We start from the raw sequence: 13,528 nt of genomic DNA, 5'->3' as shown, positions 1-13,528 counted from the left end.
AGGATACCCTGGCTTGGCCAAGGCCTTTAAGGGGGATTCCCAGGAGGACTCTTGGAGGAAGTGACTTCTTACCCGGGCTCTGGAGGATGCATAGGGGTCCCCTGGTTAGAGAAGCAGGGAGAAGGAATGATATCAGTGCACAGGTGGGAGAGGGGACAAAGCAATACACCATTGTCTCCGCAGGCCAGTACTTCTGCTCGGTCACAATGCACAGGCTGACGGACAAGCAGCGGAAGCACCTGAGCATGAAGAAGACAGCTCTGGTGGTCACGGCCTCCCTTTCCAGCAGCCACTTCTCCACAGAGCAGGTGGGGGCCGAGGTGCCCTTCAGCCCAGGTCTCTTTGCCGACCAGGCTGAAATCCTTTTGAGCAACCACTACACCAGCTCCGAGGTCAGAGTCTTTGGTGCCCCGGAGGTTCTGGAGAACTTGGAGGTGAGTGGCATCTGCATCAGGCCAGGCCAGAGTTGGGGGCGTCAGGAGGGACCTGGAGGAAGAGGGAATGTGGTGTGGATATCCTGGGCCAGCCCCCCCTTTTTTTTTTTTTCTTTTGAGATGGAGTCTCAGGGTGGGTGACAAGCCTCACTCTTGTCACCCAGGCTGGAGTGCAATGGCACGATCTCAGCTCACCGCAACCTCTGCCTCCTGGGTTCAAGCAATTCTCCTGCCTCAGCCTCCTGAGTAGCTGGGATTACAGGCATACACCACCCCGCCTGGCTAATTTTGTATTGTTAGTAGAGACAGGGTTTCTCCCTGTTGGTCGGGCTGGTCTCGAACTTATGACCTCGTGATCTGCCCACCTTGGCCTCCCAAAGTGCTGGGATAACAGATGTGAGCCACCACACCTGGCCCCTCAGCTGTCTTTAAAATTTATTTTTACAATTAGGATTTTAAAATCAAAATACTCTTTTCTTTTTCCATAGCACTATTGCCGTCTCTCAGGCCATGTGATTGTATTAATTGTTCTGACCTGTGCTGGTCTTCCCCAGCTACAAGTTAAGCTTGTGGGGGCAGCACTGAGAGCACAGAGAAGGTGCCAGTGAGCGTCTGGTGCGTGGCATGGAAGAATTCAGTGCAGGAGCATCCGCCACGGAGCAGGGAGGAAAGCCCTAATCCTTGCTGGGCAAGTCCCCTCTCTCCAGGCCTCACTTTCCCCGTGACTAAGTAGAGGGGTGAATGATCCCTCAGGCCCGGAGCCTGGCAGGCTGGCAAGAGTTCTGGGGTGAGAGAACCCAGGAGTTCCTTGGCTTTTCCGCCTGCCCCTCCTCCTGCCTTGCTGCAGCCAGCGTGGCCTCCCGTCCTCCATGGAAGCAGGGAATGCCCAGCACCGCTGATGAGGGAGGAGGGCCGGCCCACTGGAGGCTGCTGGAGACCAGCTGTGAGCAGAGCTCGGCTGCTGCCTTGGAAAGCTGGTGCTTGGTGATACTTCATGTTGGTTTAGCATTTTTTAAAGCAGCACTTGATTAGAATTGAATGGGCTTGAATTTGATTCTGACGATGTTCATATTGATTTGTCCTTCTTTCAAAAAACACCCTGAGTATGGACAGGGCTTCTTGACTCTGCAGAGAGCATGCTGTCCCTGAGCAGTGCCTAGGTGTCCCCACCCATACCCTTTGGGTCCCAAGATAAAAGCCCAGCATGTCAGGCTGAAGCCGGGGGTGCTTCCAGAGATGGGCCCCACAGAGCAGCCCTCCTGCCTGGGGGTCCTGAGGCTCCATTCGGTGGTCCCTCCACTCTGCAGAATGTACACCCCCAGCTCTGATCTCTCTTCCAGGTGAGATCTGCGTCCCCTGCTGTGCTGGCCTTTGCAAAGGAGAAGTCTCTCGGGTGGCCCAGCTTCATCACATACACGGTCGGCGTTGCGGACCCCGTGGCCGGCAGCCAGGGGCCTCTGTCCACAACCCTGACCTTCTCCAGCCCCGTGACCAACCAAGCCATTGCCATCCCAGTGACAGTGGCTTTTGTGATGGATCGCCGTGGGCCCGCTCCTTGTGAGTTGTGGGATGATGTCATGTGGGACAGACCACAGTGGGGAGGGACAGGAGTGGTCCTGGCTATCTGTAGAAACCTGGGGTGTAAGAAACAGAGGAATCAGAAATGCAATGTCCCTCAAAGTGATCACTGCTCACTGAGGCCATCATGCAGGCTTTAGTTCCCCAGCTTTCCCATCTGTTCTCAATGTGGCAGCCACAGGGACTGCGCCCCTCCTCTGCTCAGCAGCCTGCACCAGGAGAGGAAGCACCAGGGTACCAGGAGCATCTGCAGGCCCGGGCCTCCAGCAGGTGGCCTGGCCCTCTGAAACCCCATCCTTATGTCTAAGAGGGGCCTGTGGATTGCCCTACAGATGCGCAGTAGTACAGGAGCACGAGGGGACACTGCAGTGGGCCTGATGATTTTGTTAACTCATCTTCCCATTGATGGCAGATGGAGCCAGCCTTTTTCAGCACTTCCTGGATTCCTACCAGGTCATGTTCTTCACACTCTTTGCCCTGTTGGCTGGGACAGCGGTCATGATCATAGGTGAGGAGGCTGCGCATATCTCTGGGTCTGTCCGCCTGCCCCCACCTGCTCTAACCAACCATGTGTTCTTGCAGCCTACCACACCATCTACACGCCCCGGGATCTTGCTGTACCTGTAGCCCTCACACCTCGAGCCAGCCCTGGGCACAGTCCTCACTGTGAGTAGTTTCCCTGCAGGCACAACCAGGCAGAGCTTCTGGGAAAGAGAAGAGCCCTGGGGGAATGGTCCAGGCTCCTAAACCCCAGGTCTCAACAGGCCCTTGCCTGGGCCAAAGGAGCCTGAGGCCCAGAGGACAGATGTGGGAGCCAGGAGGGTTGGGGCAGATGGGACTGCTAGTCCTGGGTCAGCAAGAACTTTCCCCAGGCAGAGCCATGCTGGGTAGAGGTGTGGGCAGCAAGGAGCTCTGTCTAGGTAGGGGTGCATGCTAGGACCAGATGCCCACTTGCTGGGGCTGCCTCAGAAGGCTCTAAGCTGGGGTTGGAGTCAGCCATTGGACTGACTCACAGATGGGGATTCTGGGTAGTTCTGATGAGAAATTTCCCAGAAGAAGAAGGGCAGATTCATTTATTTCAGTGGTCCATCTATCTCTTGTGACCCCGAAGCCCTGGTGAGCCTGCACAGCTCCAGGGAGCACCTCACTGTGTGAATGTAGTTTCACTCTAAAACAGCGCAGTACCCATTCTGTGCAGCTGTACACGAAGCTTTATGTTTCCTGATTCCCCTTAGAGGATTCTCTCCCATATACAGAGCCCTTGAGCTCATGTCTGCTGGCATGGGGGCTCATGGACAGGCTTCAGGGGGAATCCCTGATTTTTTTTTAAAGAAGGCCCAGTTGTTTGGGTAGAAGCACTTTCCTGGGTAAGAAGAGCCCACACGCCCTTGCCTTCTGTCTGGCAGCTTCTCCATCTGCAAAGTAGTGCCCAGGGGAGGGCATGGGTGCTTGGCCTCCTCGCTGCTCTGCTGCCTTCTGCAGCTGCTCTGGCAGCAGGCACCTGCCCTTTCTAGCTGCCTCTCCCAGCATGCTCCTCCCTGGGTTTTGGGGAGCCGTGCCTGGATCTCTGCAAGGTCTCCGGAGCACTACAGAACCTCTGCTCCCCTCGGGGTCTTTGTTTCTGTGGAGGTCTCCCTCGAAGCCGTGTTGCATTCAGATGCACAGGCCCTCCCTGCCACATGCCCCCTGGACAGATGCTCCTGAAACTTGAGACTTGTTTTCCCCTACAGGCTCTGCATTCTGGGGTGTTAGCGTGCATCCCAGGCCTCTCTGTGTGGATGAACCCAGCTCAGCAGGCACCTGTGGACTTCGCTCTGCTGGCCGGGGAGGCCTCGGGGCATCACTAGGAGAGTGTCCTGGGCGAGGCAGGTGCCTGCTGATGCTGGCTGTGACTGAGGAGCGCACCACTCTCCCTGGCTTTGCTGCTTACGTCGTCTCTCTTCCCACCCTAGATTTTGCTGCCTCATCACCCACGTCTCACAATGCACTGCCTCCTGCTCGCAAAGCCAGCCCTCCCTCAGGGCTGTGGAGCCCAGCCTATGCCTCCCATTAGGCCAAGTGAAGGTTCCCAGAGGATGGGCCTCAGCCAAGCCTCATGCGCCCCAAGGACGGGACCTCCCTGCTGCGTTCACACTGGAATAAGCCCCTCCAGATGAGTGCCCCGGCCCCAGGCCAGCTTCACTGCCACCACTGTTCAAAAAGAGCAATAGTTGCAGCTGTGCCCAGTAGCTCATTCTTTTATGTAGGAGTTTTAAATGTGTGGTTTTTGCTTTCAAGTCTTACAAAGCTAAAACTTTTGGGCCCATTCCTTTCTGCGTGGTTGTCTTGGATTTCTGGACAATGTGCTGTTGGATTTTAATTTTCCTAGCCTTGCTAAAATCACTCCCTTCTCAAGACTGAGCAGTTAGAAGCACTCTTTAGAAGTTTTCTGTAGGTGATGTTACTGTAGTGGTCTCAGGGAAAGGATTGTCCAATTTAGGGGGTTTTTTGGTGAGGTTTTTCTCCCTGTGAAAACTTACTTTTCCCCTAGTCTGGCTAACTGCTTAGGAATTTTGGGGAGCAAAGGGATGTGTGTCCCTGTGTCTGCCCCACCGCCGCAAGGGAAGCCTCAGGAACCAGCACCCTGGAGGCCAGGATAGCCAAGCCCTGGGTGGGCAAGAGACTGGAGAACACAGGAGCTCACCCAGGGCTGCTGCCTGACCACGGGCCACTGTGAATAGACTTCAGGCCTCTGTGGTTTTTGTTTCAATAAGCTGTTGAGACATCTGGTGGACTTGGCTTAGGCCCTGCTGGGACATCCCAAGTGTGATCCCTCTCACTCCGTCAGGACACTAGGACTGTCCTTAGGAAAATGTCCTTGAGATGGCAGCAGGAGTGGTCTTTTCTGTGTGTGTGTTTTGGAAAGCTGCCATGTCCTGCCTCAGCACAAAGACCCAGTGTCATTTGCTCCCCTGTTCCTGTGCCACTCCAGAACCTCAGCAGATCTGAGCCACTGCCTGCCAGTGTGAGAGGCGGCCACTCTCATGGCAGCTCGTCAGGTGCAGGTCTCCAGGCAGCTTCCCAGCAGGCCCTAGAGCCCAACGTGGCCCAGCAAGGAGGGCGGCCACCAGCCCAGGGACTCCCCAGAGGCTGGGGGAGGAGACCCCTTGAAAAGTCCTCTCTTCCCAGCTCCTGGCTCTGGTTCTGACTCTCAGATCGCAGCCCGCTGTGCTCCAGGCTGAGCACCCTCAGGGAGATCCAGAGACTCATGCCCAGGCCCATCCACACGTGGACGCTGTGTGAAGAGCCCAGGATGACTAGGGATCTTGCACAAGCCCCCTTCAGTCCTTCAGGGCTGGGCCACTTGGTTGACTTTTCTAAAGCTGGTGAAAGGAAGAATTGTGCCTTGCATATTACTTGAGCTCAAACTGACAACCTGGATGTAAATAGGAGCGTTTCTACTTGGTTTATTTAATAAAGCTCTGTGATTTTTTTTTAAAGGGTGTGATCATTCCTGGGATTATGTCCTGATGGTGACGGTTTCTTCTCTTTACCCATCTGTGATACTCTGGGGCCTGGCAGAGATAGAGGTCTGAGCTTTATTCTCCCCAAGGGGGTGAGCGTCATTTTCAAGCACATTCAGGTTGTCAAATGCAAGTGCATCTGGACGCTACCAGATCTTGCCAGCAAGTGAGTGTGCCCAACAAGGCGTGTTGACAAAACCAGGTGATGCCGCACAGTTCAGCTTTCTGTTCCCAAGCTAACCAAGTGATTCTCTATCTCTAATGGGTGCCAGAAAAGGCTTTTAGCACCATTTAGCACTAAAAATATAGTATTTCATATAGATTGTTTTTTCTCTAGAATTTTTAAGTCTGGCCAAAGTGAACTCTTGTTCTCTGTGTTTTTCTCTGTTTGCCTGTCTCCGTGTGTCTTTGCACATGCTCACATGTGTGTTCCTGCATCCTGGAAATGTTACATCTCAAGGTCTGTGAACGCTCACTAGCAGGGAGCACTGAACCTAGGGCATCCAGGGTGGTAGCTCCAGTCTAGGCTGGTGGGAGCTTAGCGATCAAGAGGCCAGGAATCCAGGCTCACCTTGTTCTGGGGCTAGAGAGAAATTGTTTATCTCTCTGGGCCACAGTGGTTTCCACACGTGCAAAGGGACCTGACATGTGTCCTACCCACCACCCACCACCCACGCAGAGCGGCTCCCAGCAGGAAGCAGGTGCTAGATGGCCTCACTGTTCCCAGACCCACAGCCTCCCCTTGAGTACGCCCTCTCCCACATGCCTTTGCCGTTCCTCCTGCTCACTGAGGCTAGGTGTGGTCATGTGACTTGCTTTGGTTGGCATGGGTGAGAGGGACCGTGGGTCAGTGCTGGGTGTCCCTCACCCTCCTTGTGCCCCTGCCATTGTAGTAATCAGGAAGCCCGGGTAGCTGCAGGTCCAAGCAGGGGGAAGGACACCTGCCCACCCCAGATCACCTGGCCTGCAGCCCATGGCTGTGAGAAGAGTGCTGGTTCTTGGGGACAGTGTGGTAGACAGCAGCATTGCAGCAACCCGTGACAGACACGAAACATGCTATGGTTCCCTTCTGGCTGAATCCAGCGAAGGCAGATGTTTTCTGTCTCGCGTTCCCTCCCTTCCATGGATTCCCTCTGGGCTGTCTGGTGGGCTCTCTTAGCCTATTCTGCTGGGACAGGGTTTCCTGGGCATCCCTGGCCTCAGGCCTAGCCAGGCACCTGGTCAGGAGCCTTTGAGGATGGGGCACAGGAAGGCTGTTCAATGCTGGGCCTGCTCCTCCTGCACTCCCATCTCTGGGCAGTGGTGTGGTCAGCCACACCCTAGAGGCTGCTGTGGGGGTGGATGGAAATGTGGCTCCACAGGACACATCACTCCATCAGTGTGGGTCCTGTGCCCACACAAAACCATCCTGCCCAGCCTCACCCTCCATTGCAGCCCTTGTGGCAGGGCCACAACGGGAGAGATGTTCTCAGGATGGTTTGTGGAATGAATGCATGAGTGAATCCCCATGAAGGAATAAATGATTCTGGGTTTCCTAGCTCTGGGGCTCTAGTTTCTGGAACATCTTGACCCTCAGGTCAGTGTGGAGAGGAGCAGGGGCCAGGGGTACAGGTGGAGGCTGAAACTCAACAGGCTGAGAGTGCCCACCAGACACAGCCCAGGGGAGAATCCGCTGAAGGGAGGGACCGCGGGACGGAAAACAGAGGGCTGACTCAGTCTCCCCCAAACCACTCCTCTTGGCCGCCTCCAAGCCACCTGGGCCAGAGCCAAATGAAGCCAACTTGGCAGAACCACCTCTGACCACCAGCACAGCTCCCAGCAGCCTGGACTGTTGTAAGAAGCCGGGAGGCAGGACAAATGCTCAGAGCCACTGCTGTTTTCTGCACAGCACATGCTGAGCACTTACAGTCACTAGCTCACTTCGTCCCTGCCACAGCCCTAGAAAGCAGGCTCAGCCACCTACAGATTGGGAAACCGAGGCCCACCGGTGAAGCCACTCACCTGGTCATATGCTGGCAAGTGGCAGAACCAGCATTCAAATCCTGGTTGACTGGCACCAGAGTTTGTTCCCTGCATGTGTTCCTGCCTCTGCCTTCCTGAGTGGGGGCATCCACTGTGGCAGCCTTTCACCCACTTCCCGCAGACCACCTCAGCTGTGGACTGTCTCATGGATTATTTTATAATCATAAGAAAGAACTTTTGCTGGACATGGTGGCTCACACTTGTAATCCCAGCACTGTGAGAAGCTGAGGCAGGCGGATCACTTGAGATCAGGAGTTCAAGACCAGCCTGGCTAACATGATGAAACCCTGTCTCTACTAAAAATACAAAAATTAGCTGGGCGTGGTGGTGTGTGCTTATAATACCAGCTACTAGGGAGGCTGAGGCAGGAGAATCACTTGAACCCGGGAGGCAGAGGTTGTAGTGAGTGGAGATCACACCACTGCATGCCAGCCTGGGTGACAGAGCAAGACTCCATCTCAAAAAAAAAAAAAATTTTAAACATAAAAAATTTAACATAGAAAAATACTTTTTACGAGGAAAAATTTTGTTCATAATTTTTTAAATAATTTTTTTCATTCTGTTACCTGTAGTGATGAGTCTACAGGCATGAGCCACCACATCTGTCCCATAAAATATTTAACAAATTTTTTTTTATAAAAAATATTTTTTGGCTGAGTGTGGTGGTTCGTGACTGTAATCCCTGCAGTTTGTGAGGCCGAAGCATGTTGGCCAGGCTGGTCTTGAACTCCTGACCTCAGGTGATCCGCCCGCCTTGGCTTCCCAAAGTGCTGGGATTACAGTCATGAGCCACCATGCCCGGCCAAAAAAATTTTTTTTCAATTAGCCAGATGTGGCACATGCCTGTAGTCCCAGGTACTCAGGAGACTGAGGCGGGAGGGTTGCTTGAGCCCAGGAGTTTGAGGCTGCAGTGAGCAATGGAGCCACTGTACTCCAGCCTGGGTGACAGAGTCTCTGCTACTGCTACCACTGTTAATAATTTTTTTATTAAAAATAATTTTTAGGCCGGGCACGGTGGCTCAAGCCTGTAATCCCAGCACTGTGGGAGGCCGAGGCGGGTGGATCACGAGGTCAAGAGATCGAGACCATCCTGGTCAACATGGTGAAACCCCGTCTCTACTAAAACTACAAAAAATTAGCTGGGCATGGTGGCGCGTGCCTGTAATCCCAGCGACTCAGGAGGCTGGGGCAGGAGAATTGCCTGAACCCGGGAGGCGGAGGTTGTGGTGAAACGAGATCGCGCCATTGCACTCCAGCCTGGGTAACAAGAGCGAAACTCCGTCTCAAAAAAAAAAAAAAAAAAAAAAATTTTTATAAAAATTTTAATGATAATGTTTAACCCAGGAAAAAATTTTATAATCTTTTTTTTTTTAATAAGAAAAAAGTTCTGGCCAGACAGGGTGGCTCATACCTGTAATTCTAGCACTTTGGGAGGCTGAGGTGGGCAGATCATTTGAGGTCAGGAGTTCGAGACCAGCTGGCCAACATGGTGAGACCCTGTCTCTACTAAAAATGCAAAAATTAGCCAGACGTGCTGGCGCGCATCTGTAATCCCAACTACTTTGGAGGCTGAGGCAGGAGAAGGCTTGAACCTGGGAAGCTGAGGTTGCAGTGAGCTGAGATCACGCCACTACACACCAGCCTGGGTGACAGAGTAAGACTCCATCTAAAAAAAAAAAAAAAAAAAAAACTCATATGCCTACCACTCAATGTAGGCTCTTGTTAACATGATTTTGTAGGCTTCCAAGGTGTGTTTTTTGTTTTGTTTTTCAAAAAATAGACCAAAAAAAAAAAAAAACTATTAAAACTTGTCTCATTTAGCCTCTACCTTCTAGCTCTTCATCTTTCTTCTTACAGGCAAATACTTCTATAAATTTGGAGCCAGTCTTTCCAAAGCAAGTCTTATTCTTGAAAAGCATCAGTAAATACAATATTGTTTTGTGTGTCCTTTTTCAGTGTTACGGAACTGTGCTCTTATTTTGGAGCATTTGGTGCCATTTACCTTAGGTATTGTCTACTTTCCCATCATAAAGCTGCACCTCAGTTTAATTCCTCTTTTCCCCATTGTTGGACAGAAAGGTTGTTTCAGGTTTTCGCTATGGGAAACAATGCTGCAGTGAACTTTCCTGTCCAAGACATGAGTACAGGGGCCAGAATCTAGGTTGGATAGGAGGGAGTGGAATTACTGGGTGAAACGGGTGCCCATTATTCATTTTGCTTGATGCTGCTCAATTAATTTCCAAAGCATTGTACCAATTTGCACACCCACCAGCTGGATATGAATGTTTGTTTCCCCTTCTTTGCCAACACATATTGCCATATGCTTATTTTTGCTGGTTTGGTAGGTGAAAATGGAATTTGATGAGTTTGATTCAAATTCCTTGATTACTAGTGAGGCCAAGCTGTTTTGTTTGTGTATTGGCCTCTGTCAATGTCTGTCCTCCACTCAAATGTTTACTTTTTTTAGTTATTTCTCTATCACTCCAAAAGAGAGATGCTATAAAATACCTAGTCATATGTCTGATCTTGTATTAGGTGTATCAGTTAGCTATTGCTGTGTAACACACCACCCCAAATTTTAGTGACTTAAATCAGCTAACTTCTTTCTCATGACTCTGGGCTCAGCTGGGAGTGGCTCTACTCTGTATGCCTCTCTTCCTCCTCCAGCTGGGGACATGTCCTTCTCATGGTGACAACCCAGGTGTGAGGGAGCAAGTGGAAACACAGAGGGCTCTTGAGCTGTAGGCTGGCACTGGCCTGCTGTCATCTGCACTTCACTCTACTAGACAAAACAAGTCACGTGTCTGAATCTAATGCCAAGGGATGGGGACATAGACTCTATCTTTGATGGGAGGAGCTGCAAAGTCTCCAGGCAAATGGCATGATTGGTTCGTACTGATTTGTGGCAGCTTTTGCTTTAGGATACTCTATGGTGTTTTAATATATTGATATCTTCTGTGGGCAGTCAGCTCCTGTGTTAGTGTGTTCTCACACTGCTCTAAAGATGCTACTCAAGAGTGGGTTACTTATAAAGTAAAGAAGTTTAATTGAGTCACAGTTCCACATGGCTGAGGAGGCCTCAGGAAACTTAGAATCATGGTGGAAGGCAAAGGAGAGGCAGGTACCTTCTTCACAAGGTGGCAGGAGAGAGAGCAGGGGAAACTGCTAGACACTTATCAAACAACCATATCTCATGAGAACTCCCTCACTGTCATGAGAACAGCGTGGGGAAACTGCCCTCATGATCAAATCACCTCCCACCAGGTCCCTTCCTCATGTAAGGCTTACAATTCTAGATGAGATTTGGGTGGGGACATGGAACGAAACCATATCAGCTCCCAAAATTAAACGTTGAAACCTTCCGATCCAATTCAACTCCTTTATTGTACAGATGGGAAAACTGAGGCCCAGAGATGGGAAGGGATGGGCCAAGGGTCACAGCTGAGTGAGACACCATGTCCCAGTTTCTTCTGACATTGATAGTTGCACCTGTCCGTGTTGGCCACAGCATCTCTGGCAGTTCATGTGGGCATTCAACAAATCGCTATGTTTTCTCAGGAGCCAGTTTAGAGCCACAATTTTAACATCACATAAAGAAGCAATCTCAGTTAAAGAGTGAGGAAAAAAAAGCAAACCTGACGCCCTGGGCTGGGTGATTGTCTATTACTTTGTTGAGTTTTATGTGGTACGTAATTAGTAAATGAACCTCTGTGGAGGATTTCATAGCTCATCAGGCAACCACTTTCATCTGGTGGGGCTTTACTGAAACCCCATAAAGACCGTTGACAAGAACTAGGAAAGTGGAATCTGAAGGACCCCTTGCTTCCTTGCTTTCAAGCATAGTAGCCCTGGGGCAGCAGTAGTTTCTGTGTTGGGGTCTTTCTCAGTGGATGGGGGAGAGTCAGCGGGGAAGAGCAGTGGCCAGTGAGCCTGGTGGACGGGGCCCAGGTGCAAAGCAAATCATGCCTCTGCCACTCACCTGCTGAAAACTTCATGTTTGAGCCTCAGTTTCCCTGTTTGCAAAATAGTAATTATATGACCTTCCCAGCGTTGCCACGTGGGCATAATGAATTCCTGTGTTGAACCCCCCCTCCCTCCACCACAACCCACAACAGTGGTGAGCAAACATTTGGTGTTTAATAAATGTGAACTTTTCTTCCCTACTCTCCCTGGGTGGTCCAGGGCAGCCATCTGTTAGATATAAATGCTCAGCACCACAAGAAGGAACCAGCACTCAGGCAAAGAGTTTTCTCAGCAAGACAATTTACTTCTGCAGAAGGGTGCTGCCTGCGTCAGTCACAATCGCAAGAGCACACCCAACAAAGGAGAGTAGGGGTTTTGATTCCTAACACAGATCTTGCTTCTGTGACTTTTCCCCATTGGCTGGGGTCAGGCCACACAATCTAAACTAGTCCCAATTAGCTAAACACTTAAACATTTTTAGGTAAGGGAGTGATGGAGAAGAAAAAAGGAGAGGAGAGGGTCGTCTACAGGGAACTAGAAAGCTAACATATTTCCAGATAAGGAAAGGAATGCAGACTGGGGCTGAGACATGTTCAGGCATATTAGGGGAGGCCAACAGAGATGGAAGAGATTGTTTGCAGTGCCAGTCACCGGGGGCAGGGAGGTGCAAGGGAATCAGAGAGTAAAGAATGAGGAGACTGAGCAAGCTGTTTGAAGAGGAATCTGCTCTGCCTAACACATCCCCAGTCTCTTGGGGACCGTGACACACCTTCTCCAGGCGTTCTTAGCAGTCCTCTCCATACACCAGACCAACAGAAGCAAATCAGTAATCAAGTCCAGGGCTCACAAACACGGATGCTGCCGGACCAGGCAGACACACCTGAGCCAGGGGGTCAGAGGTAGAGACGCTGGTGACCTGGACTGCATGGCCTCACCTGCTTGGCTCCAGCTGCAGTGGCCAGATGGGAACAAAGCCCCACTGGGGCCAATTCTGCATTTCCAGACTCTCCTAATCCCGCTTTCTTGGGATAAAACCTAATAGCTGAATAAAGACAATAAAATTCAAGTTTTAAAAACTATAAAAACCTACAGTGAGCCAAAAACACCTGTCCTTGGGCCACCGGTTTTGAGTGTGTGTTGCTGCTGTTGTTGAGACAGAGTCTTGCTCTGTCACCCAGTGGAGTGACACAATCTCAGTCCACTGCAGTCTCAACTTCACGGGCTCAAGTGATCCTCTTGCCTTAGCCTCCCAAACTGCTGGGATTATAGGCAAGAGCCACCAAGCCCACCTGGCCACCAATTTTCAATGTCTGAATTTCTTTCTACTTGGTAAAAGCCATCATGCCGCCTCCTCTGGCCCTGGCATATATTGCTAGTCGCTCCCATCACTCTTTCCTACAGAAGCACAATTCCATCAGACTTCCTTACAGCACAGGCTCCAGGTGGTCACCACCAATCAGCATGTGCAGGCAGAGCAGAGGAGACCACCGTTGCCTGAGTCTACTCCAAGCCATCATTGCAGAGATGGAAGGACTGGCTTCAGCTCACTCATATTCAACGATGGTCTCAGCTTTTCCCTGGCAACTTGCCCAGGACGAACACAGAGGAAGAGAAAAGGGAGTGGCTACAGAAGGCCGTGCATGTTAGGTTTCTGTTTTTCCCCTCAATATCATGGGTTTGGACCCGAAGTATCTTAAAATGGGAAAGAAGCAGGTGACAGTTGCAGCTCCGGCCACCTGTGTCCACTCCCCACAGGGCCCCTGGAGGCAGTGAGCAAGCGGATTGTGTCCAGGGGAGGGCAGTTAAATGCGACAATGTAATCTTTTTGTTATGTTTTAAGGAACCACTGAAATGGCAGTTCCAGTCTGAATGCGGGAAGGGAATGGGGGCTCAGGGTCTAAATTAAAGGAAAACGCTTTTTTTTTTTTTTTTTTTTTTTTTTGGGTGGGGGCCCGCTTTTTTGGAAGTTGGGGGTCAAGGGGCCGAATCGACGACAACTCAAACCCCTCCTCCCCCGGGGAACGAGGA

General features: G+C 51.3%; 1 protein-coding gene across 5 annotated transcripts in view; it reads left to right on the top strand.

The window, feature by feature from the left end:
• The window catches only part of NUP210 (nucleoporin 210), a 105,302-nt gene extending 99,815 nt beyond the window's left edge, over window positions 1-5,487 (top strand). For all 5 annotated transcript variants that reach the window (XM_032262310.1, XM_032262308.1, XM_032262309.1 and 2 more), the window contains 5 exons: window positions 184-434; window positions 1,775-1,991; window positions 2,425-2,520; window positions 2,595-2,678; window positions 3,965-5,487. In XM_032262310.1, the coding sequence (XP_032118201.1) occupies window positions 184-434; window positions 1,775-1,991; window positions 2,425-2,520; window positions 2,595-2,678; window positions 3,965-4,065 (749 nt within the window). In that variant the 3' untranslated portion in view covers window positions 4,066-5,487. The remainder of the gene's footprint in view (window positions 1-183; window positions 435-1,774; window positions 1,992-2,424; window positions 2,521-2,594; window positions 2,679-3,964) is intronic.
• Window positions 5,488-13,528: the final 8,041 nt, after the last annotated feature.

This window comes from Sapajus apella, unplaced genomic scaffold (assembly GCF_009761245.1).
Source record: "Sapajus apella isolate SASKATOON/1434 unplaced genomic scaffold, GSC_monkey_1.0 scaffold128, whole genome shotgun sequence".
Lineage (NCBI taxonomy): Eukaryota > Metazoa > Chordata > Mammalia > Primates > Cebidae > Sapajus > Sapajus apella.
The sequence above is the reverse complement of the archived record's forward strand: the minus strand, read 5'-3'. Positions and strand labels throughout refer to the sequence as shown.